Genomic DNA, 22,645 nt, shown 5'->3' on the forward strand with positions numbered 1-22,645 from the left:
TGGTTACATTGTACTGTCAATCAGTTCAGTGCATTATGAGAACCACGTTAGAAATGAGTGCTTTTATATGCCCTATGTGCCAGTCTTAGTGAAATATGTATGTATATATGATTATTTTGTCAAATGAATCCAAATCCAAACTATAGTCATTTGCCAAACTTTATAGTTATCCTGCAAACTACTCATTCTCACTTGAATAACTTTATAGAAAACTGTAAATATGTGAAGGGAGACTTATCATTTTTGATGGCTTAAGTAACAATTACAATATTGGCTGATAATATACATGGGGCTTCATACTTTATAGTATACAGATGAGAGTATGAAGAAATTTATGGGAAATAGATGCATTAATAGATATCAACCAAGCAGAATTCAAGTATGTAGTGAAAGAGAAGCATACATTATCACGTGAACAATTATAATTGAAATCCAGAGAAAAGCGGAGTAAGATGTAGAAAAGGACATCATGTAATATTTTTGTTGCCGTGAATTAGCATTAATGAAGAATGAAATTTATATGACGAGTTGGACCCCAGACCAAGACACACGGTCCACTGTACTAGAAATGGGGCCCCACGAGTGTACCGTACTGTATATAGGGTCTGTTATTTAAGGGTATAGAAGTCCCACGCCACACTGTGCAAAGAACTAAGTACCTGCTTGCGACTAACAAGACTCTGTGGTGAAAAGTGGGAATTTCTCTGTGCTGACTTCAGTGGAGTGGGGCGGGGGAGGAGGCCAGACGTGTGAGATTGTTAGGGTGGTCAAGTCTTGAGTTAGGCTGGCTACTTAACATACAGTGTCACCTGAAAGTAATAACCACATTTTTTTTGTTTGTTTGTTTTGCACATTAAGCCATCGTCTAAGGGTGGTAACATTATCACGGTGTGTGGTGATTTCAACCTTAGAGAGAGAGAGAGAGAGAGAGAGAGAGAGAGAGAGAGAGAGAGAGAGAGAGAGAGAGAGAGAGAGAGAGAGAGATCTTGGTCGTGTTTATGAGCAGGTAGAGGCAGACGATGCAGCTCTGGGTTATGCCAGGGTGAGGTACACCTGATGACTGGGTTCATGTTATACACTTGCACGTACTGGAGGATCATCAACAGTGACTGTGTCAGTGAACAGTGAGAATGTGTCACGTCCAACTTCATTTGTTTAAGATGACATTTTGATCGATGGTAAAAGTCTACCAACATGAGAAGGTGGAACATGATGTATGGGTGACATTGAGTGATCCTGAGTGGAGGTTAAAAGGGAAAAAAATATAATCTTCAGTTAACTGCAGAGACACACGACCAACTCTCCGACCTGGACACTCAGTCGTAATAAGCCAATGTTACAGTTTAATCCGAGGCTCCTCCTCCCAAGAAGACGTTGCACTTAAATGTCTATATCGGTTAACATACTTAGTACATTCTTATCTAACTTACAACATATTTAGTACATTCTTATCTAACTTACAACATATTTAGTACATTCTTATCTAACTTACAACATATTTAGTACATTCTTATCTAACTTACAACATATTTAGTACATTCTTATCTAACTTACAACATATTTAGTACATTCTTATCTAACTTACAACATATTTAGTACATTCTTATCTAACTTACAACATATTTAGTACATTCTTATCTAACTTACAACATATTTAGTACATTCTTATCTAACTTGCTAAACCCTTACCTAGATTACTTTGTCAGACCGTACATCTTAAATGAGTCACGGAGAACGTTCGAGAAAGAGATGGCATTGTTACGTAGTGAAACCTGTACCAGTCCTGTTATACTGAGCCGTGTAGACCATTCATTCTGATGGTGATTCATCATTCATCATTCATCTAGCCAGGGAGGTGTACTGTGCCGTCACATAGTGATGAACGTTATCATCTTCCCGTTACATTGAGATCTCTGCAACTGTTGCGCGTTGACGCTTGGCATGCACAGGGAGACACGTCTAACCTCTGGAATAAAAGAGAGTTTTACCAGTGTTTGAATGGCAGAAGTGACGGTGTGTACTCCTTTTATGATGACTTAAGTAAGAAGGAAAGTATATCCCGTATCACTTCACTGTGGCTACTGAGGGACATATATCTGATTACCCTGTAGGTTATCAAGTGTCGCGCCAACAACACCAGAATGATGTTGGCCAGTGTTGACAACACTAGAATGATGTTGTCAGTGTTGACAACACCAGAATGATGTTGGCCAGTGTTGACAACACCAGAATGATGTTGGCCAGTGTTGACAACACCAGAATGATGTTGTCAGTGTTGACAACACCAGAATAATGTTGGCCAGTGTTGACAACACCAGAATAATGTTGGCCAGTGTTGACAACACCAGAATGATGTTGGCCAGTGTTGACAACACCAGAATGATGTTGTCAGTGTTGACAACACCAGAATGATGTTGGCCAGTGTTGACAACACCAGAATGATGTTGGCCAGTGTTGACAACACCAGAATGATGTTGTCAGTGTTGACAACACCAGAATGATGTTGGCCAGTGTTGACAACACCAGAATGATGTTGTCAGTGTTGACAACACCAGAATGATGTTGTCAGTGTTGACAACACCAGAATGATGTTGGCCAGTGTTGACAACACCAGAATGATGTTGTCAGTGTTGACAACACCAGAATGATGTTGGCCAGTGTTGACAACACCAGAATGATGTTGTCAGTGTTGACAACACCAGAATAATGTTGGCCTGTGTTGACAACACCAGAATGATGTTGGCCAGTGTTGACAACACCAGAATGATGTTGGCCAGTGTTGACAACACCAGAATGATGTTGGCCAGTGTTGACAACACCAGAATGATGTTGGCCAGTGTTGACAACACCAGAATGATGTCAGTGTTGACAACACCAGAATGATGTTGGCCAGTGTTGACAACACCAGAATGATGTTGTCAGTGTTGACAACACCAGAATGATGTTGTCAGTGTTGACAACACCAGAATGATGTTGGCCAGTGTTGACAACACCAGAATGATGTTGTCAGTGTTGACAACACCAGAATGATGTTGTCAGTGTTGACAACACCACAATGATGTTGTCAGTGTTAACAACACCACAATGATGTTGTCAGTGTTGACAACACGAACCGCCACAGATCCGTTCAAACATCCACAACCACAGGCAGAATTATCTGTTTACATTTTCTTCAACAAATGTGTTTCGTAAAGTGACGAAATTATAAGACATTTGAAGAGGAAATACAGTGTGGCAGGTCCACACTACAGGTCAGACACAGTTACATCAGGGAAAGAAGTGTTTGTGTGTGTGTATGTGTGTGTGTGTGTGTGTGTGTGTGTGTGTGTGTGTGAGTGGAAATGTACCACAATATGTCTCAAATACCACAAACAGATTGGAAGCCAGACTGGACACTCCTCTGCTACACTTGAGGTCAGTATTAAGCTGGCTTTATACAGACTCTTTTCATCCTTATGTGTCAGTTTAAGGGATTTGTTCTCATCATTCCTTGTGTGGTTATATATCAGGTCTGCTATTGTCCCTTCCTGGAGGTATGGTATCGAAGTGTCTCCTCTTGTCACTTCCAGACTCCGGGGTACTTCTAACCACTCAAGATCATTATTTACATGTTGAGATGCATGTGGGGATTATCCTCTGTGTGTGTGTGTGTGTGTGTGTGTGTGTGTGTGTGTGTGTGTGTGTGTGTGTGTGTGTAGTATAGTGCCTCCAACGTGTCTTGCGTTATTCAGCCGATGCCAGACATGTTGGTATGCCTTTCACAGGTCCATGTCTCCACTTGGCCAGAGAACATCATGGTCTGGTGTACCTTTGCTGCATTTGTTTGTATTGGTCGTTTTCTGAGGCTAAGTTCATCCATCAACATGTTGGAGAGGTTGGGGCTCTCAACACGGGTACATTTTCCTTCACTTCATTTCCTACTAGCGAGAAGAAAACGGGATTTAGGTTTCCTAAGTCGTTTTTCAGTCTAGTTACGACGGACCATGTCATCATGTGGTAGAGGCTGTGTTCTGCTGTTCCTGATGGACGTTTAGAAGTTGTTCTGGAGATGTTCTTCAGCAGGGTCTGAGGCCTGTGTGTTCACCAGTACGAAGTGGCTGGCGAACTCCACCACTGCCTGTACACTACAGTTCTCCTGTGCTGTAGGCACTATTGTTGTTGTTATTGTTGTTGTTGTGTGCAGCATCTTGTGGTGTACACCTCCCAGCACGTACATTACAATGGTTGTACACGGTTGTATTTGGTCTTAGTTTGGGGTGTGTGTGTGTGTGTGTGTGTGTGTGTGTGTGTGTGTGTATGTGTGTGTGTGTGTGTGTGTGTCCCCCCAACTGAATTGTGACAAGTCATGCTGGAACATCACAACATTGCTGAATGGTGAGACAGAAAGACGTGTTATTGATGGTCTGAATTTGTACTATCTTTCATTCCAGAGACCATCCTGGAGGCCAGGTGGTCGTGTGAGTGAGGAGGACCCGTCCGTCGACTGGCTGGTCTCCCGCCAGACTGGAGACGCGCCAGCTCAGCACAAACTCAAGTAAGTTATTAAGCCACAGTATTATCACCCACACACTCCGCACAGTGATACAGTCTGTGTGTCTCTCAGTGTAGCGCGCGGCGTCACGTGACATTCGTTTATTTTGAGTGATTTTGTGGTCCCCGGCCAGTAAGTATATTGTGCACCCCATGTTTACCCTTACGAGCTGGAGCGCGCCAGAATCGAAGGCCACACAGAGTCATTGTCAGGCCCCCAGTAGACTGATAATCCATATATTGTTACATAGTTCATTGCGTATTACGTCATACATTACGTGGTCTTTCATGTGGATAGTATTACCCGCTACCTGTAAACATTAGATACACACTTCGATAATCATGTCTTGTTATTGACAGTAAGTTGGTATGACGTATCTTGCTTGGGTTAGTTTAGCAGTGTTACCAGACTACCCACACCAGACGCTGGGGAGCCACAGTCGACGTGGTCGCACAGTCAGTAATGTATGGAGAAGACTGTCAGCAGTGAGGGGGGGTAATACTGTCTTAGTACAGGAGTAATCACTGTGTTACAGCCTACCCCACATACACGTGCACTGAGTGAGATTGTCATATTCTACCCCAGAGATGCAATAGTTTGTTTTTTCTCTAGAACATCCCCAGACATCATCAGTAGAGGAAACCTCTCCCTGGCAACATCCCCAGCCATCAACATCAGTAGAGGAAACCTCTCCCTGGCAACATCCATCAGCCATCAACATCAGTAGAGGAAACCTCTCCCTGGCAACATCCCCAGCCATCAACATCACTAGAGGATACCTCTCCCTGGCAACATCCCCAGCCATCAACATCAGTAGAGGAAACCTCTCCCTGGCAACATCCCCAGCCATCAACATCAGTAGAGGAAACCTCTCCCTGGCAACATCCCCAGCCATCAACATCAGTAGAGGATACCTCTCCCTGGCAACATCCCCAGCCATCAACATCAGTAGAGGAAACCTCTCCCTGGCAACATCCCCAGCCATCAACATCACTAGAGGATACCTCTCCCTGGCAACATCCCCAGCCATCAACATCAGTAGAGGAAACCTCTCCCTGGCAACATCCCCAGCCATCAACATCAGTAGAGGAAACCTCTCCCTTGCAACATCCCTAGCAAACATCATGAGAAGATATCTTTCCCTGGCAACATGCAGGGAGTGCAGTGGGCACCGCCAGGGTTGGGTACATCTCTGACGACGTTATCTTCACGCGTCACACCATCAAGGGTCAGTGGGGTCCACTTCGGGTATGGTCCACGGGAGATAATGGTCTCACGTCTGCCATAACAGACGTCTGCTGAAGAAACCCACACCCGCCCTGTACAGAAGGTATCTGATCCTATATACATGTCACCTGTAGAATAGGATCTTACTTGGTAAAGCAGGAGTCCGCCACAGAAACACATACCCACTACGCCTACGAAATATCACATATCCAGTAAAGCATCAGAGGAATAAATCTCTACCTTTGACATGACTCTCAAAGGTCAAAGGCCATACCACGATACGCAAGAGTCGTACTCACTCGAGGGTCATACCATAATGTCAGTGGTTGTATCGTCATGCTCTGGGTCGCAAGGTCGTCCTTGAAGGTTCAGGGTTGGTTGGTGCCCACAAATGTGCCCCCCTCCCCCCCAGCTGGTGGTGAGCGGGAGGGCCTGGCAGGAAGCTGTGCACCACAACGTACCCAGTGGTTCTTGTGGTGATGCACAGACCACGGCTCCTCCTCGCGCCACATTCTTCCCCTCCCACTACTGACGCTTTGGCCTAACTGAAGACGTTAATCATGTGAATTTGTAAAGTTTGTGGTCAAAGATTTGGACACAGACTAGAACATTATGTCTTTGAATGTGAAAAAAAATAACTTTTTAGGGATAGATCTAAACAGACCCTGCAAGAAATGTCACAAGTTATTGTTAATAATAACAAGATACCCGATATGTTAAGTTTGTATCCACTTTTTGAGTCTAGTCTGTAAAACTTACCATATGAAACTATGTCATGTATGTACTGAAATACCAATTGTAACATCTAACGTAATAACAACCCACTGGGGTCTGAGTAAGACTCTGTAACCCCTGTAATTATTTTTCGATGCTGCTCACAGGAGGAGCATGGGGTGGACAATAAATTTTTCCGGGGTTACCAATACAAATTCAAATTCAGTTCTGTGTCTGCTTCGAACGCAGGGCTCTGAGCTGCCATGCCCACATATTGATACCGTGCTGTGCTCACCCGTGTGGATGATTAAAACTGTATTCATAATAAAATGTGGCAGTTATCTCCGGCCTTCTTTCTGCAGTTGCAGGCTTAGATAAGGAAGCCTGGATTATAGCAGGTACAGTACTGGGGGGTGAGTCATTGAGTCAGTGTTGTCCACCGACACAATGAAAAAGTTTAATGGCACATAAGAAAACTATAAGAAAATACTAATGAGTTGCGTGTAAAAGATACTGACAATATTTATTCACTTAGCATAAAATCAGACTTTTCTTTAGATAGAATACATGATAATTTTTCTTAACTTTTATCCTGAAATATAGAAATGTTGGAATGTTTGAACATCCCTTGTCATCACAAGAGCACCGTGGACCGTGATGTGTCTCCCCCGAGACCTGGTCATCACAACAGCACCGTGGACCGTGATATGTCTCCCCCGAGACCTGGTCATCACAACAGCACCGTGGACCGTGATATGTCTCCCCCGAGACCTGGTCATCACAATGCACCGTGGACCGTGATGTGTCTCCCCCGAGACCTGGTCATCACAACAGCACCGTGGACCGTGATATGTCTCCCCCGAGACCTGGTCATCACAACAGCACCGTGGACCGTGATGTGTCTCCCCCGAGACCTGGTCATCACAACAGCACCGTGGACCGTGATGTGTCTCCCCCGAGACCTGGTCATCACAACAGCACCGTGGACCGTGATATGTCTCCCCCGAGACCTGGTCATCACAACAGCAACGTGGACCGTGATGTGTCTACCCGGGACCTGGTCATCACAACAGCACAGTGGACCGTGATGTGTCTCCCTCGGGACCTGGTCATCACAACAGCACAGTGGACCGTGATGTGTCTGCCCTGGGACCTGGTCATCACAACAGCACCGTGGACCATGATGTGTCTCCCCCGGGACCTGGTCATCACAACAGCACAGTGGACCGTGATGTGTCTCCCCTGGGACCTGGTCATCACAACAGCACAGTCAGTGGACCGTGATGTGTCTCCCCCGGGACCTGGTCATCACAACAGCACAGTGGACCGTGATGTGTCTCCCCTAGGACCTGGTCATCACAACAGCACAGTCAGTGGACCGTGATGTCTCCCCCCGGGACCTGGTCATCACAACAGCACAGTGGACCATGATGTGTCTACCCCGGGACCTGGTCATCACAACAGCACAGTGGACCATGATGTGTCTACCCCGGGACCTGGTCATCACAAACTGTTTACAACTCTAGATGTAGGAGACATCAGGATAGATGATCTGACATGAACATATGTAAACATATCCTTTTTGTTCTTACATCAGCAGAATCATATCAGTGAAATTAATGGAGAGTGGAACGTACTTCTAACAAGCTGAGATAAACGTGATAAACGCTGTTGATCTTAACCACCTCTTGAGACAGAGGCACTGCATAAGTACTTAATTATTTAATCAGAAGAAAGGTTTTTAGCTGGTGTTCTTATGGTTTGTGGAGTGGTGTGGTTCATGGAACAGAGAGGGGGATACGGAAACACGGTAAACAACAACAACAACTTTATTGATTTATTAAGGTTCATATAGTGAGATAGACCAGAGGCAGTGAGCTACTGGCGATGCAGGGTTATGGTGAGGTAGGTTGAAAAATAGGAGATAGTCTTGGCAGGAGTCCCATGATGTTCATGTAGGAGGCGAATGTGGCGCGGATCGAAGCTCCTGGGGAGTGAGTAGCGGGCGTGGCCGTAAGTCCTATGTTGTTACTCAGAGTGAGTAGCGGGCGCGGGCGTGGCCGTAAGTCCTATGTTGTTACTCAGAGTGAGTAGCGGGCGCGGGCGTGGCCGTAAGTCCTATGTTGTTACAGGTGCTTCTCGGAACGGACTGAGACGATGTCCCGTGCCACTCCTGTCGAAAGGTGGACGTCAGAGATGATGTACCACAAGCAAACTTGCCAGGTAGACGAAACGTCAGGAGTCACGCAGGGAACTTCTACTGACACCGAAGATCCCTAGGGCGTTTGAGCTTGGAATCACATGACCAAGACGTCATGTGATACACTAGAGTTTATAGCAAGTCAACTTCCTAACTGGCGTCCCTCGGTGATGCCCGGGAATTTAAGATAATGGGAGTACAGAGCACAAAGGAGATCTGGGAGAAGCTGTGCCCTTGAAGGAAATTGGAGACGCTGATTGACTAAGGATAGGTCATCTGTAGAGGGTGGGGTCATCAAGCGTATTCCTCTGGATATTTGGCAGGCAGTGAGGTCTCACGTCTTGACCTGCCACACAGTCAAGGCGTGATCAGTAAAGCGACCCGGACTGAGATTAGATAATCTGCGGGAGGTAGACCATCAAGCTTCTTCCTCTCGATATTAGGTTGTCAGTTGAGGTCTCACATCGTGCCATTGGGTCGCTACAGGTTCATTCATTTGCTATGTTACCTCGATGTTGACTAGCACTGCACATCCCTGTTTTTGTGTATTCACTTGTTTGTCCAGCAGAAAAGTTTGATTAGCAGATTCGGGTCCAGTGGTCCTGACCGTGTTTGCTCCTACAGAAATCTGTTACGCCCTCCTACCCAAGTCACGCCTTCACCACCACCACCACGCCCTTCCTCCCTCTCTCCACCATTACTACTACTCTTCCCCTCCCTGTCCACCACATCCTCCTCACTATCACCTCTCTCCTTCATTATCACCTCATCCACCCTCACCACAACCACTTCCCACCCAGTCCGTCACACCCTGAACGTCGGACGGCATCGTTCAGTGGTATAATCATTCAACTTTTATCATTGACCCTCTTAATACCGTCTGTATTGCTAATACAACCTTCCAGCTCAACAAGAAAATATTTCTTCGAAAAATTTCACACCAGCAGCCAGCATTTGTTTTCAGCTAAATGGATGGATGAATTATTGGTTGCGGTGAGTTACGTGATTGGACTTTTAAGAAAAGGATGGTAACGTATTATTTGTTAAGACAAGAAGGAGAATGGACTCTGTGTTAAGATATGGAGGGAATGTATTATATGCAAAGAGAGGCAGGGAAAACTGTATTAATATTCGGTATAGGAGTTACTCATCGTGCATCTGTCAACATCCTTGTCATCTCTACAGTACAGGAACGGACAGACAAAAATCTTTTCACTCATATTTTATAAGAGAATAAAAAATTCATGTGTTACATGTTAGCGAGCGGTATGTGCAATACAGAGACTGTGTGTTTGTGAAAAGAATGCTTGCAACGCAAGTGTATGTGTAACAGACTTGAAAGATAGCAGCAACCTGGGCCAAGAAGTACTTGATAGACCCCCACTGCAGTGCCGCTATCACTAAGTGCCGTGTACAATTTACCGTCATACATTGTGTGTTGTACTTAGTAATGTAATCACTGTAATCCACATGAGTAGCATCGAAATCATAATTATAACTATATGATAAATGTATATAGTCAAGGTTTTCTGAGCAGTCACCGGTCAATCAAAATCCGTGAGGTTAACATTGTATATAAATATATTTATAAATGGTGCGTCACAGGGTTAACAGGAGGGGAAAAAGTGGTGGTGGTTGTAGTGAGGTCGGGGTGTGCACGGTGAGTGGCGGCCACAGCTGCCAGGCAGACACTACTACACAACTTTCCAGACCCAGCTCCACGGTGACGGCCACTACCTCGTAGGTATGAATTTAATTCCCTCCTTGTCTCATCATCTCATGCCATTTCTTCCCTCCTCTCCAGGTGTCAGAATGTAGGCTTGTACCATGGGTGCTGCCTGTGATATGACTGTTGGCCGTAAGGTGGTTGTGTGAGGAGCAGGTGGCCAACCATGTACGCAATTAGACCTGTGATGTTGAGGTTATTGCATCATGCCACATGCACAGTGGGCGGGGGTGTCCACTACCCATACTATACCCCCCTTTCCACAACGAAGTTCAGGGTCAAATTTCAGTTTAGGGGCACCACACATTGATAGGTTTAGGGTACATGCAGTAGTGCACGTTGTGGTGAAAAATGAAAGTGGCTGAGGAGGATGTTATGTTGAATGACCAGTTTATTTAGGGGTGGGAAGGAATGCCAGCAACCCACGTGTGAGAGAAAAGACAGCTACCTAAACTAAAGAGGTTAATCTGAGAGCTACTTTTGAAGTAGTTTTTTTTTGTAATTGACAATACGGTTTATTGTTCAGAGAATAGATTTTGAGTGTGATTTGGAACATTAGATATTGAGTATGGTGATAGAGGGTAGGGTTTTGAATATCTAGGAAAATGTGGGGTTAACTGTAAATGAAGGTAAGTCACTTATTGGAAATTGAACAGAGACTGTGAAAGCTTTAACTTTTTCTCTGTAGCAGGTTAGATGACGTTTTAGTAGATTGTTTATATATTATTTTTTTTACCCATATCAACTAACCCCACCTTTACTCTGTTATTCATAACCCTAACCATTATTACCCTGGTTAATACCATAGAATAAGATAGAATGCTCCAAATCATGGTCTTGTATTTAGATTTTATTAACATTACCGATGCAAAAAAAAAAAAATTAGACCTAGTTTGAACAGACCTAAACTGGTAATTTACTTTCTTCTCTTCTCCAATTATGGATATGTCAATAGTAAGAAAGGCTACAAAGATCATGAAAAATATAGGGTTAGTTAACAAAGCAGTATGGAAAACATTTCTAGAATTAACACAACTATTGAAAACCTCACCTAACTTCGTTGGGCTGATATATACATTAGTCTCTAATGCTAGACTCGAAATGGAGAATGTGCACCGGAACATGTATCTGAGATGGAACATGTTTGTATCTTAGAATTCACTGGTGGGATGGAATGCATTTATGCATGTACAAATGCCTACAAATCCCAAAAGCTGGATGTAAACACCGAATGCTAATAATCATACCTTTCACTAACATTAAACAGGAGCTGCACTTCAGTGGCTATAATGAATTAAGGGAGGTTTTGCAGATCTCTAGTTTCATAGATGTGTTTCACTGACTGACTGCATTTAACCCAACAGTTTCGTAGCCCTCCCTACTGTTGTCATATAATTGTGGGATAGGGGGGGAATTTGGTCCCAGTCATGCTCTACCTCTCGTTCTGTTGTCTTCACTATGCACTATTATTGCATAACAGAGTATATGATAAAGCCATTTTTGTGATGCCTCGGAACTGGAATTTTGCCTTGTAAAGTTGTACTGGAAGTGTACCAGGGCTCTATCTTGGGAATATTAATGTTGCAGTGAGAGTATGCTTTGCAAAGAATTATGGTAAGACTATAGATGCTTGATTTAGAATTTTATTTCATCCCTTTTATTTATAGCAGTCCCCGGTACCATTGTAGGACAGTAAATTATTCTATCATGCTCCTCAGGTCTTACTGTATTTTCCATATAGTCTGCTACCATTGCAAAACAAGTTAATGATATTCTAAAGTCAAATTTTTGGCATTTGTAAGTAAGTTACAACTCGACCCCTTTTTTTTTCCAGCTGAAGGTATTATGGACTTGGTTATTGCCTACAGTTTACCATCCTAAAGAAAAATGCACAACTACATGATTTCAGGCTGTAGTGTTTATCTTCCCACCTGAATGCATCATAGGTTTGTCACTACTCACATGCATTTTCCTAGCAGATGTGCTTTAGGTATGGCCACTGCCAGCACCTTTTCATTCTCTTGTATCGGTGGTGTTCACTGGAAAAATAGTGAGAGCCAGTTGGAGTGATAGAACATTTTGATAGAGCTGCAAAGGCTTTGTAAAAATATATTCATGTAGAATCATTTTACACACACAAAACATCTCCACCAAATACTGTAAGAAATAATTTTTTTGCCACCCTCATATATAATACATTTAGGCTAAGTGGTTCACTTGATGTAATTGGCCAATTTAGCTGTTGCATCTCATACCTTCTTTATCAGTATGTCATTTTTGTTGCTTTCTGTGTGTCTTATCCAAGGATTTTATGCCACATATATATTTCTCACATCTTCATTTATTTCAGTATTTTGTCATAGATCCATCTGCATTTTTTATGAGGTATCCCCCACTTCTTGTATTTAAATTTCTAAAAAGGGAAACGGAAGAAGGAGTCAAGCGGGGATTGCTCATCCTCCTTGGAGGCTCAGATTAGGGTGTCTGAATGTGTGTGGATGTAACCAAGATGAGAAGAAAGGAGAGATAGGTAGTCTGGATGTTCTGGCACTGAGTGAAACGAAGCTCAAGGGTAAAGGGGAAGTGTGGTTTGGGAAAGTCTTGGGAGTAAAGTCAGGGGTTGGTGAGAGGACAAGAGTTAAGGAAGGAGTAGCAGTGCTCCTGAAGTAGGAGTTGTGGGAGTATGTGATAAGAGTTTAAGAAAGTAGGTTCTGGATTGTTGTGGGTAAAACTGAAAGTGGATGAAGAGAGATGGGTGATTATTGGTGCATATACACCTGGTCACGAGAAGAAAGATCATGAGAGGCAAGTGTTTTGAGAACAGTTGAGTGAGTGTGTTATCGACTTTGATGCATGAGACCGGGTGATTTAATGGGTGATTTAAATGCAGAGGTGAGTAATGTAGCAGTTTAGGGTACAATTGGTGTACATGGGGTGTTCAGTGTTGTAAATGGAAATGGTGAAGAGCTTGTAGAGATGTGTGCTGAAAAAATGCTGGTGATTGGGAATACCTGGTTTAAAAAAAGAGATGGATACATAAGTATTCGTATGTGAGTAGGAGAGATGTTCAAAGGGCATTATTGGAGTATGTGTTAATTGATAGGTGTGTAGAAGAGAGGGGGGAGTGGTCGAAGGTTTGGGGAGCATTGAAGAATGTGTGGAAGGCAAGAACATTATCTCAGAAAGCAAAAATGGGTATGTTTGAAGGAATTGTGGGTCCAACGATGTTATATGGTTGCGAGGCATGGGCTGTAGATAGGGTTGTACAGAGGAAGGTGGATGTGTTGGAAATGAAATGTTTGAGGACAGAATGAAGTGTGAGGTGGTTTGATCGAGTAAGTAATGAAAGGGTAAGAGAGATGTGTGTTATTAAAAAGAGTGTGGTTGAGAGAGCAGAAGAGGGTGTGTTGAAATTAGTTTGGACACATGGAGAGAATGAGTGAGGAAAGATTGACGAAGAGGATGTATGTGTCAGAGGTGGAGGGAACAAGGAGAAACAAGAGACCAAATTGGACGTGGAAGGATGGAGTGAAAAAGAGTTTGAGTGATCAGGGCCTGAACACACAGGAGGGTGAAAGGTGTGCAAAGAACAGAGTGAATTGGAACTATGTGGTATACCGGTGTCGAAGTGCTGTCAATGGATTGAACCAGGGCATGTGAAGCATCTGGGATAGACCATGGAAAGGTCTGTGGGGCCTGGATGTGGAAGGGGAGCACTCACTTTTATCCCCTTTGCCTTTGTACAATGGCACTATGCATGCATTCTGCCAATCCTCACGGTTTAGTATAATAATTTTTTTTTTCATTCATTTGCTTTGTTGCTGTCTCCCGCGAACTTAAGAAAACTAAGGTTTTATATCAGTACATTAGAGATGGGACAAGCACTAAATCATGGAAGATTCTTGCAGACTCACACTTAAATTTTCTCCTTTACCAGACTTGGCATTGTGCCCCTCAAGTTTTCTATGTTGCTTGGCTCTCTGCTTCAGTATATTCCTCTGCTAACCTTACTAATCATCATATCCATATACCTGAAGTTATTATAAGCTAGTTTTTCTTAGTTCATCCTAGATGAATTACAACGTGTACCTTCACAATTATTATATGTACTTGTAATGGTTATGTCAGAGTAAAAGTTGAGAAATTAGAATTTTTTTTCTATATTGCTGTACAAGTTTTTCAATAACTGATTGACTGAATCTTAACTCAGGGTCTTATCTGATCTTGACTGATAGTGATGATCATACCACTGCCCGTGGTCCATCTGTCATTTTATGTTTTATCTCTTAGTTGCCTATGGGAGGAGGAGGAGGTAAGGTGACATATTTGTTGATTGTGTGCATATAGATTAGATAGTCTTTTTCTGTTTATCAATCTGAGCTTTTTAGATTTCCTTGTGAATATTTGTTTCAGTAAACGTAACTTTTCATTCTTTTGTTTGTATAGGTGCCTTAATTTTGAACCTGTAAGTTGTAGTCGACAGTGATACTAAGACTTTCAGAAGGTAATTTGACATGTACTATGGGTAACATGAAACAGCACCGTCAGAGAAAAACCTGCAAAAGATTATCAGTATATTTGTTTTGGGGAAACAGTAGAGTAACACCAGGTGTATTGTATATCACTTCTCACCCTTCCCATTCCATCTAACAATACGTAGCTGCCCTCTGCTCTGTAGGGATAATTTCAACCACTACTTTCATGAGTTGATTTGTGTGTGGCCCAGCCACTTTGGCCTGGACACACAGTATGTACCTGGCTCCTGCTTTCCACAGTCTTTGTGTGGAGACCAGCCACATGAACATTGATCAATATGATTCTTCCTCCTTTCTCAGAAGAGCAAGCAGTGAAATTCTTTTTCATCTTACTTCATACATCGTTATAGTCACGCCTATAATCACTTTAAGAGTTAAGACTAATTTCCTTATTCTTTTTCTCATATTTCTTACTTTTCCTTTTATCTGAGGCATGTTTATGCTTGTACTCTATCAGCTACTTCAAATAGATAATGTGAACTCATTTATTTATATTATGGCTTTAGGAAATACTTTAAAACAAAATTTGGAAAACCTTCTCTTGTTTGCATAAAGGTAGAAGGCATTATGATGATGGTGTCTTTTGTCTACATGGACTATCAATTTAGATATGCTGTGTGAAATTTTGTGCTAGTAAAGAGAAAACCACAGTTCAGGGGTGCTGTGGTGTTCACATCCCACAAGACTGAAGATCACACCAGAACTCAGAAAAAGTTGCCTGCTTGGTACTAACCTTTACCTCTATCTCCCTACCCCTTCTTTTATTTTCTTTGGGGCTCCCACAGCACACTGGAAGTGGCTTCATCCACTGGGCATGACCACAAGTCATAAGAGGAGAGTGCAGAATAATTGAGCAGTAAGTGTTCAGTTTTTTCACTGTGGTTGCTGCATTGTGGGTATGAGAGGTTTTGAGAACTGTTGAAGTGGTGTTTGTTGTGTTGTAGGGATGGGGTGATGTGTAGATCATAGATGAGAAAGTGTAACTTGTATATGCCTGGGAATGTGGTTTCAGATGGATGCATGTCTGGTGGGTGCTGATGATGGTACATATAGATCTGTTAAAATTCTCACTTTTGAGGCCTCCAAGCCAAGTAACTTCCTTACCTTTGATTTTGCCAGCTTATGGCCATAGATTACAATACTGGTTGTGAAGAAGTCTAGGTCTTTAAAGTGTTTATATGATGTTGTAAGTAATGACTGCATTAACTGACACTACTTAGCATTTAGTGTTTCTATGGTTTCAGGCATGGAAAGGGATGATTTCCAGAGAATAGATGAGAAAGTGTAGCTCATATGTGTTTGGGGAGTGTGGTTTCAGGTGGACATTTGTCTGATGGGGTACTCATGATGATACATACTGTTGTAGTTAATTTTTCACTTTAAAACCTCAGGTCAGGTAACCTCCTTACCTCTTATTTTGCCACCTTTTGGCCACAGAAAATGTCTTCAAATTGTTTTTTGTAGTGTTTGAATAATGCATTAACTGACATTACTTATCATTTAGTGTTTTTATGTTTACAGATGTGAAGTGGGTAAGTTTAGAATTGCAAAAACATTTAAAATATTAACGTGTTTTATCATGTTTTTGGTATGTAGTAGATGTTGAGTAATGGCTGCTAGTGTTGTAGTTATGTATTGAGGATCATTTAATGACTGTTGGTATAGATAGCAACTAACTTTAGCATTTGATTATTTCAGTTGTTTAGTGGTTGCTAAGTTATGACAAGTTCAGCATGGGTGCCTCTGAGCAGAGTAACCAGACCCCAGATCCGTCCCCTGGCCAGGAAGCTTGTTATATTGCCAGCCTTGACCTTGGAACCACTACACTTCGCTGTTTCATTTATGATAAGAATGCTCGAGTCTGTGGAAAAGCAGAAGAAAAGGTACATATAGAACTAAGTAAAGTACCTTACATATACATCCCTGAAAAGTCACTCATTGCAAGGCTGCATTATTGGAGTGTAACCTCATCAAAAGACATTCTTACTCCAAAGGAGTCCACTTTTACCATGCTCCTTGATGTAGTTGAGCTTTAGGTTGTATAAGGTTACTATAGTGGATCATGATTCAAACCTAAACACTTTGCATACCCACACTCATTTCTTCACCGTTTGGGGTGATATCCCAGCTCCCATCTCCCAACAACCTGTGCATGGCAGTAACATTTATCCTAACCTAGACCCATAATGTACATATGCCCATAATGCCAAATCCCCACCATCAGAAAGCACTACTTATTTGTAGCATCTATTTTAAGGGGCATCACCTCCACTGCACATCCCATCTATTTTAAGGGGCGTCACCTCCACTGCACATCCCATCCCTCTACAAAAGACAACCCAGAGATATGGATGTGCAGCAATCACTTGGATATTAATACTCAGAGTGCCCACCTAAACACACACACACAGTGTGAACACCCAGCAAACATCAGCAAAGTGTACACAGCTTCGCTTGAGAAAACTGACTGTACCACTACACAAAACCCCATTAACACACCAAATATCTTACATCTCAATTCCAGTGGAATAAAAAAACAGTCACAAAGATGTACATAACCAACTTCAAAAACAAACACATACCCTCAGCTCACATTCACGAAACCAGACTTATACCCAAATCTACATATCCTCCATTCTGTTACTACGCAGCCTTAACCCATTAAATGCGCCATACAATTTCAGCTGTATTTTCATAGATTTACGTTAATTTGCTAAAAAATGAGTGCTCAAAGGATACTTTTCTAGTATGAAGAGACCATGAGAAATCCATTTCTAACAATAAATGCATCAAAAATGTGATTATTATTTGTATGCATATCATTTATTCATACATGAACGAAGTTGAAATATCACTGTACTGCATTATGAAGCAAAATGATTACAACAAAGTACACAGGCCTTGGTCTGATTCATGCAGAATCGAACTATACAGGTCACATTCCACAGGATCTACCCCCAGTACCAAACAGCATGTACCAAGCAAATATAAAGTAAAATTCAGTATATGCCTTTTTTCACGTATTTACTCAAAGCATACTCACAGTGCCTATAATGAAGTAACAGAGTAAAAGACTTACCTTATTTGTGTAACAAAATCGGTGAACTGTGAGAAAACAGCAAGAAAGCTACCAGTGAACACCTCTCCCTGTTTCTGCCTCCAGTGTTGAGTGCTTTTGCTGCCACCAGATGACAGCAGCTTCTGGGAAAGGTGGTTTACACAAATCTTGAGAGCCTGTAGTCACCTTTAACGGTTAAGGGAATTTTTTTATGGCAGTGTACTGTAGTTGCCAAATGCAGTAAAAGACAAAAAATTGCCTGTGATCACAGTTACAGTGTTAACATAATACAGGTATCCAGTCAATAAGGAGGACCCATGACAATTATACTCCACAATGTTCAATTCATAGACACCATTCAAAGCACAAAACATATTACAAACTGTGAAAACACTGGAAGCACAATCCGTGAAAATAGAACTGAAAAACATTGATTATTGTTATTGTACATAACCTAGCACCTTTTTGATGGGGCTCTTGGAGCTTTAAGAATGTGCTGCAGTGAGAAAGTGGGAAATGATGGAACTTCTTTCTAGCAAGAGGTTTGAGAGAAGACTACTTTGTTCGTTTAGCCTTGCTGAAGGTGAATTTTCACTCGCAAATTAGTGAAGTCCGGTAACATCACACAACACTTACAATGTAATCACCACCTATAAACCTTCCCTCACCAGATTCTCCCCCCCCCCAAAAAAAAAAAAAAAAAAAAAAATGCACTCTCCAAATAAAAAAAGCTAACCAGCACACCCAGGATATATTTGTGTGATGTCAGTATCCACCATTCTGCGTGGCTTATCACACACACTAAATATAAATATCCCATAGGCGATCTTACTATAAACAAGCAGCACCCCTTTCTCATCCTCAGCTTAACCACTCAAACATACTTCCGACCCATCACTTCCAACAGCCAACTTCATTGGACATTACATTTTGCACCCCAATACTCCACACAAGAATGACTTGGAGCAAACTACACACATTCTCCTCTGATCACTTACCCATCTTGATAGCACTTAAACTAACTTAAGAGATGGGGCCCCATGGATATTGAACTCCCTTCCAATACAGTACAAATACATAATTGCCCAAACAACACAGAAAAAACAACAAATTAGGAATGCACGTTGCCCAGCATTCTTACTGTACATAAAATCCTCACCTCAGAATTTCATACATAAGTTTCCTATCCCCATATCATGTATTTTACACATCATCAACACTACCAACCAAACCAGCAAAAAGTGCACACCACAAGGACATAAAGCAATATAAGCCAAAGTTCTTCCCAGAAATTGAAGACATTATAAAGCAAAGAAATATGCTCAGGCAAACCACTTGCCATCAGCAGAAATTTTTAGGGCATATTCAAACTTTAAACACCCCCTCCACAAACCAGTCATTTGAAAACAGACTGCCGAGTGACACACCTTCTTTGATGTTGTGGACCACAAAACCAACACCAACCAACTCTGGCAAACAGTAAAGAAAATTCACGCATCTCACACCACCAGTCTCCATACATGAAGCACTTCAAACCCAGATTAACATCCTTTCTGTCTGAGAACACACAGACATCCTCATGACATAGTATCAAAAAATTGATCACAAACTAGCTTCACCTCTAAACAGGACAGTCTTGAAGAACCTACTTAAGAGCCACCCAAAAACAACTGCTCCTCAGCCCTTTACACCCACTGATATTCAGGATTATTTGAAAACCTGGAAGAAAACCATGAAAACTGACCATTAGAACAAATCAGACTTCCTCATAAAACACTCTGACCCATATGCAGTCTAAACAGTTACACGTCTTCAGCTACTCTTGACCGTACAACAAAATCCCAGATGTCTGGAAACTTGGCATCATAGAACCCATCCTGAAACCCATTGAACCCCTAACTCTCCTTCATCCTATTGCCTGTGACTAGAAACCAAACTCTGTGAGAAACTGAGAAACAGAATCAATCTGTGCTCTCCACTCTCATCTGTACATCATGTCTTTAGACTCAGTCACTTCACTACCTCACTGCTGATGGATCTTACACAGTACATCTTTGAGGGCTTCAATTAACCACTGCCATTTCTCACACTGTACAAGTGGCAGTAGATATCAAGAAAGCGCTTGACACAGTCCCCGTATGTATCCTGTCTTGAATGATAATTGGCACCACTTTACAGAAATGACAAAAAGTGATTAACTAATTTCATAGCTGGCCAATAAGCCACAGTCATTCACAAAGGCTTCATTTCTAAAACCTTCATGCTGTACTGAAGGGTTCTTTAATGAGCAGTTCTTTATCTACCTCTCTTCAGTCTCTTCCTACATGACCTATCTTCTGCAGATTACACTGTAATGACCTCTTTGAACTGTATATGGAGGAAGTTTAAAAGTTGTAGGCCTACCCCTGTCTCTTGAGCCTTCCCTACTGATATTTTTACCGTATAACCTTTTTAATTTATGTATGTTGTCAATCAATCTGTTCCATTCATCCCCAACTCTTGTACTATAAGAGTATTTCTTTACATCCTTATTTATAAGTTTCTTACTTAATCATATGTTATGTCCTCTGGTTGCTTCATCCCCACATCTCTCACTGAAATGGCCACTGTCCTTTTTGTCAGTTTCTTAAAAACTTTTAAGGTTGTGATCAGTTCTAAACAGACTCGAAAGTTGGTCTAAAATGTGGTCGATGTAATTCAACCAGACCAAATGTAATGTAATGAGAATGGAACAGAGTGAAAGATGGCCTCAACATTGATGTGTGTGTGTGTGATAGGGATTTAGGAGTACACACTGTCCCAAACCTGAGATCAGAGTCCCATATTAAGAGAATATTTAAGGGGGCAAAATTGTCTGCTGTCAAATAGCATATTGTAGTTTTTGCCTTCTGAAGAATATGAACAGCTTGCTAAATGTTTTTTATCCATAGACTTGAAAGTTATTCTGATATTTGACAGTCTGTTTAGTTTCTTGCTTTTCACTTCCCTCATAACCTTTGCATCATCTGCAGATATATTTGAGTAGGACTGTGAAAGTCCTGTCTTGTGCAGTTGACCTCACAGTTACATCACAACACTCAGAAACCTTTCAAGCAACAACAAACATGCATCTTTCTTTTCAATATATGACATGAGCAGTCATTTAGAAGCAAGTTCAGATAAGAAAATACAATATATTACCAAAAAACAGTATCACACATTTAAGAATATTGAAAACATTCATGCATCGGTGGTAGTATGCATCTTGACAAACTTGCTGTAATGGTGGTGTTATAAGATTTACTGTCTGTTGTATATAGTATTTTAGAACAGCCACTTTTAAAGTGCTTGTAAAAAATGTAAGACCAATAACTAGACAATTTTATACTTATTGTACACATTTTTATGCATGCTGACTGCTAGCTGTACATGCCTCAGTCACCTAGGAGACAGTAAGAGGGCTCATCCCCTCATATGTTAAAATACAGATAGATTAGTTGAATTGTGTTTGCCTGTAACAGTGACGGGTGTCCTTTCTTACGAGGAGTACTTTGAGTAGTTTTCAGTGGCCATATCATGTATATTATATATGTAGGAGCTTCCCTTGAAGAACCCAAAATTGTTCACTCATCAGTTTTGTATGTCTGCTTTATATTGAGTATTTTGCCAGCTCACAAGAAGAATACAAAAAGATTTTACTGAAAGTTGCATTTATGATAAATGCCCATGCTGAATTATGTACCAAGCTTGTAATAAAGTTCACCTTTCCATTTTCAGGTGACCCTTTTATACCCTTCCCCTGAACGGGTGGAAATGGATCCAGAAGAACTATGGGAAAAGTTTATCACAGTCATAAATGCAGCTGTATCTAGTAAGTCCAACTGGTATAAGAATATTGCAAATTTGAGATTGTGATGCAGATACACATGCTCACTGTCCAGCATGCTCAGTCTCTCGGTATAGAACTGGGCTTAACCTGTGATATTTAGATTTAGCTCTGTTACACCTTAATGGAATTTAGAAGTTGATTCTACTCTGTCTATCTATCTATATCTCTGATGCTTGTTCCCTTCTGGAACCCCCTCAAGGGGATGGCCATAGCAATAGAGTCTCCATAACTAGTGAACTCCACTGCCACTTCTTATCCTTTAGTTCCTCACCCTTGACAGGCCACTAGCAGAGGGCAAAGTCTAGTGCTGTGTTTGTGGAGGCTTCCACCTAATGTCCCTATTGACTACTACCTAATGCTCCCGTCTAACTTTTCTACCTACTGATTCTGCCTAAATGTTCTACCTACTACTTCTTTCTATTACTCCAACCATTTTGCCAAAAAACAGGGCTAGCACATAACACTCGCCACAGGAAAATCTGGAGTTATGAAGAATGAGATTTGTGAGTTAAGTATTATCAAGTGTTATGTGTGACAGGAAGAGAGTGTCTGTTTGTGGACAGAATGCCAGTAGTCCATATGTGTGTGAGGCAGAAAGAAAAGATAGTTACTAGGTCAGAGGTGTGCAACTGATGGCCATTGAAATGCTGGCTCACTCTGCAGCTGCCTAACTCTCCTGATACCCATGCAGGTAGTACTGGTAATGTACTTCCCTGCTCATTGACTACCTTATCACCTACTCCCAACTAAAAGTTGTTCTAAAAGGAGATAATGCATTGCTACATG

General features: G+C 41.8%; 1 protein-coding gene across 8 annotated transcripts in view; it reads left to right on the forward strand.

Annotated features, from left to right (window-relative positions):
* The first annotated feature begins 4,440 nt into the window (after positions 1–4,440).
* Positions 4,441–22,645, forward strand: part of LOC139749096 (glycerol kinase 5) — an 87,205-nt gene continuing 69,000 nt past the window's right edge. For 2 of the 8 annotated variants that reach the window (XM_071662641.1, XM_071662648.1), the window contains exons 1-3: positions 8,296–10,416; positions 16,632–16,816; positions 21,748–21,841. In XM_071662641.1, the coding sequence (XP_071518742.1) occupies positions 16,667–16,816; positions 21,748–21,841 (244 nt within the window). In that variant the 5' untranslated portion in view covers positions 8,296–10,416; positions 16,632–16,666. Of the gene's footprint in view, positions 4,535–8,294; positions 10,417–11,433; positions 12,345–15,541; positions 15,790–16,631; positions 16,817–21,747; positions 21,842–22,645 lie in introns of those variants that run through there. The other 6 variants (XM_071662646.1, XM_071662643.1, XM_071662649.1 and 3 more) reach the window with 6 other exon arrangements.

Source organism: Panulirus ornatus, chromosome 6, assembly GCF_036320965.1.
Source record: "Panulirus ornatus isolate Po-2019 chromosome 6, ASM3632096v1, whole genome shotgun sequence".
Lineage (NCBI taxonomy): Eukaryota > Metazoa > Arthropoda > Malacostraca > Decapoda > Palinuridae > Panulirus > Panulirus ornatus.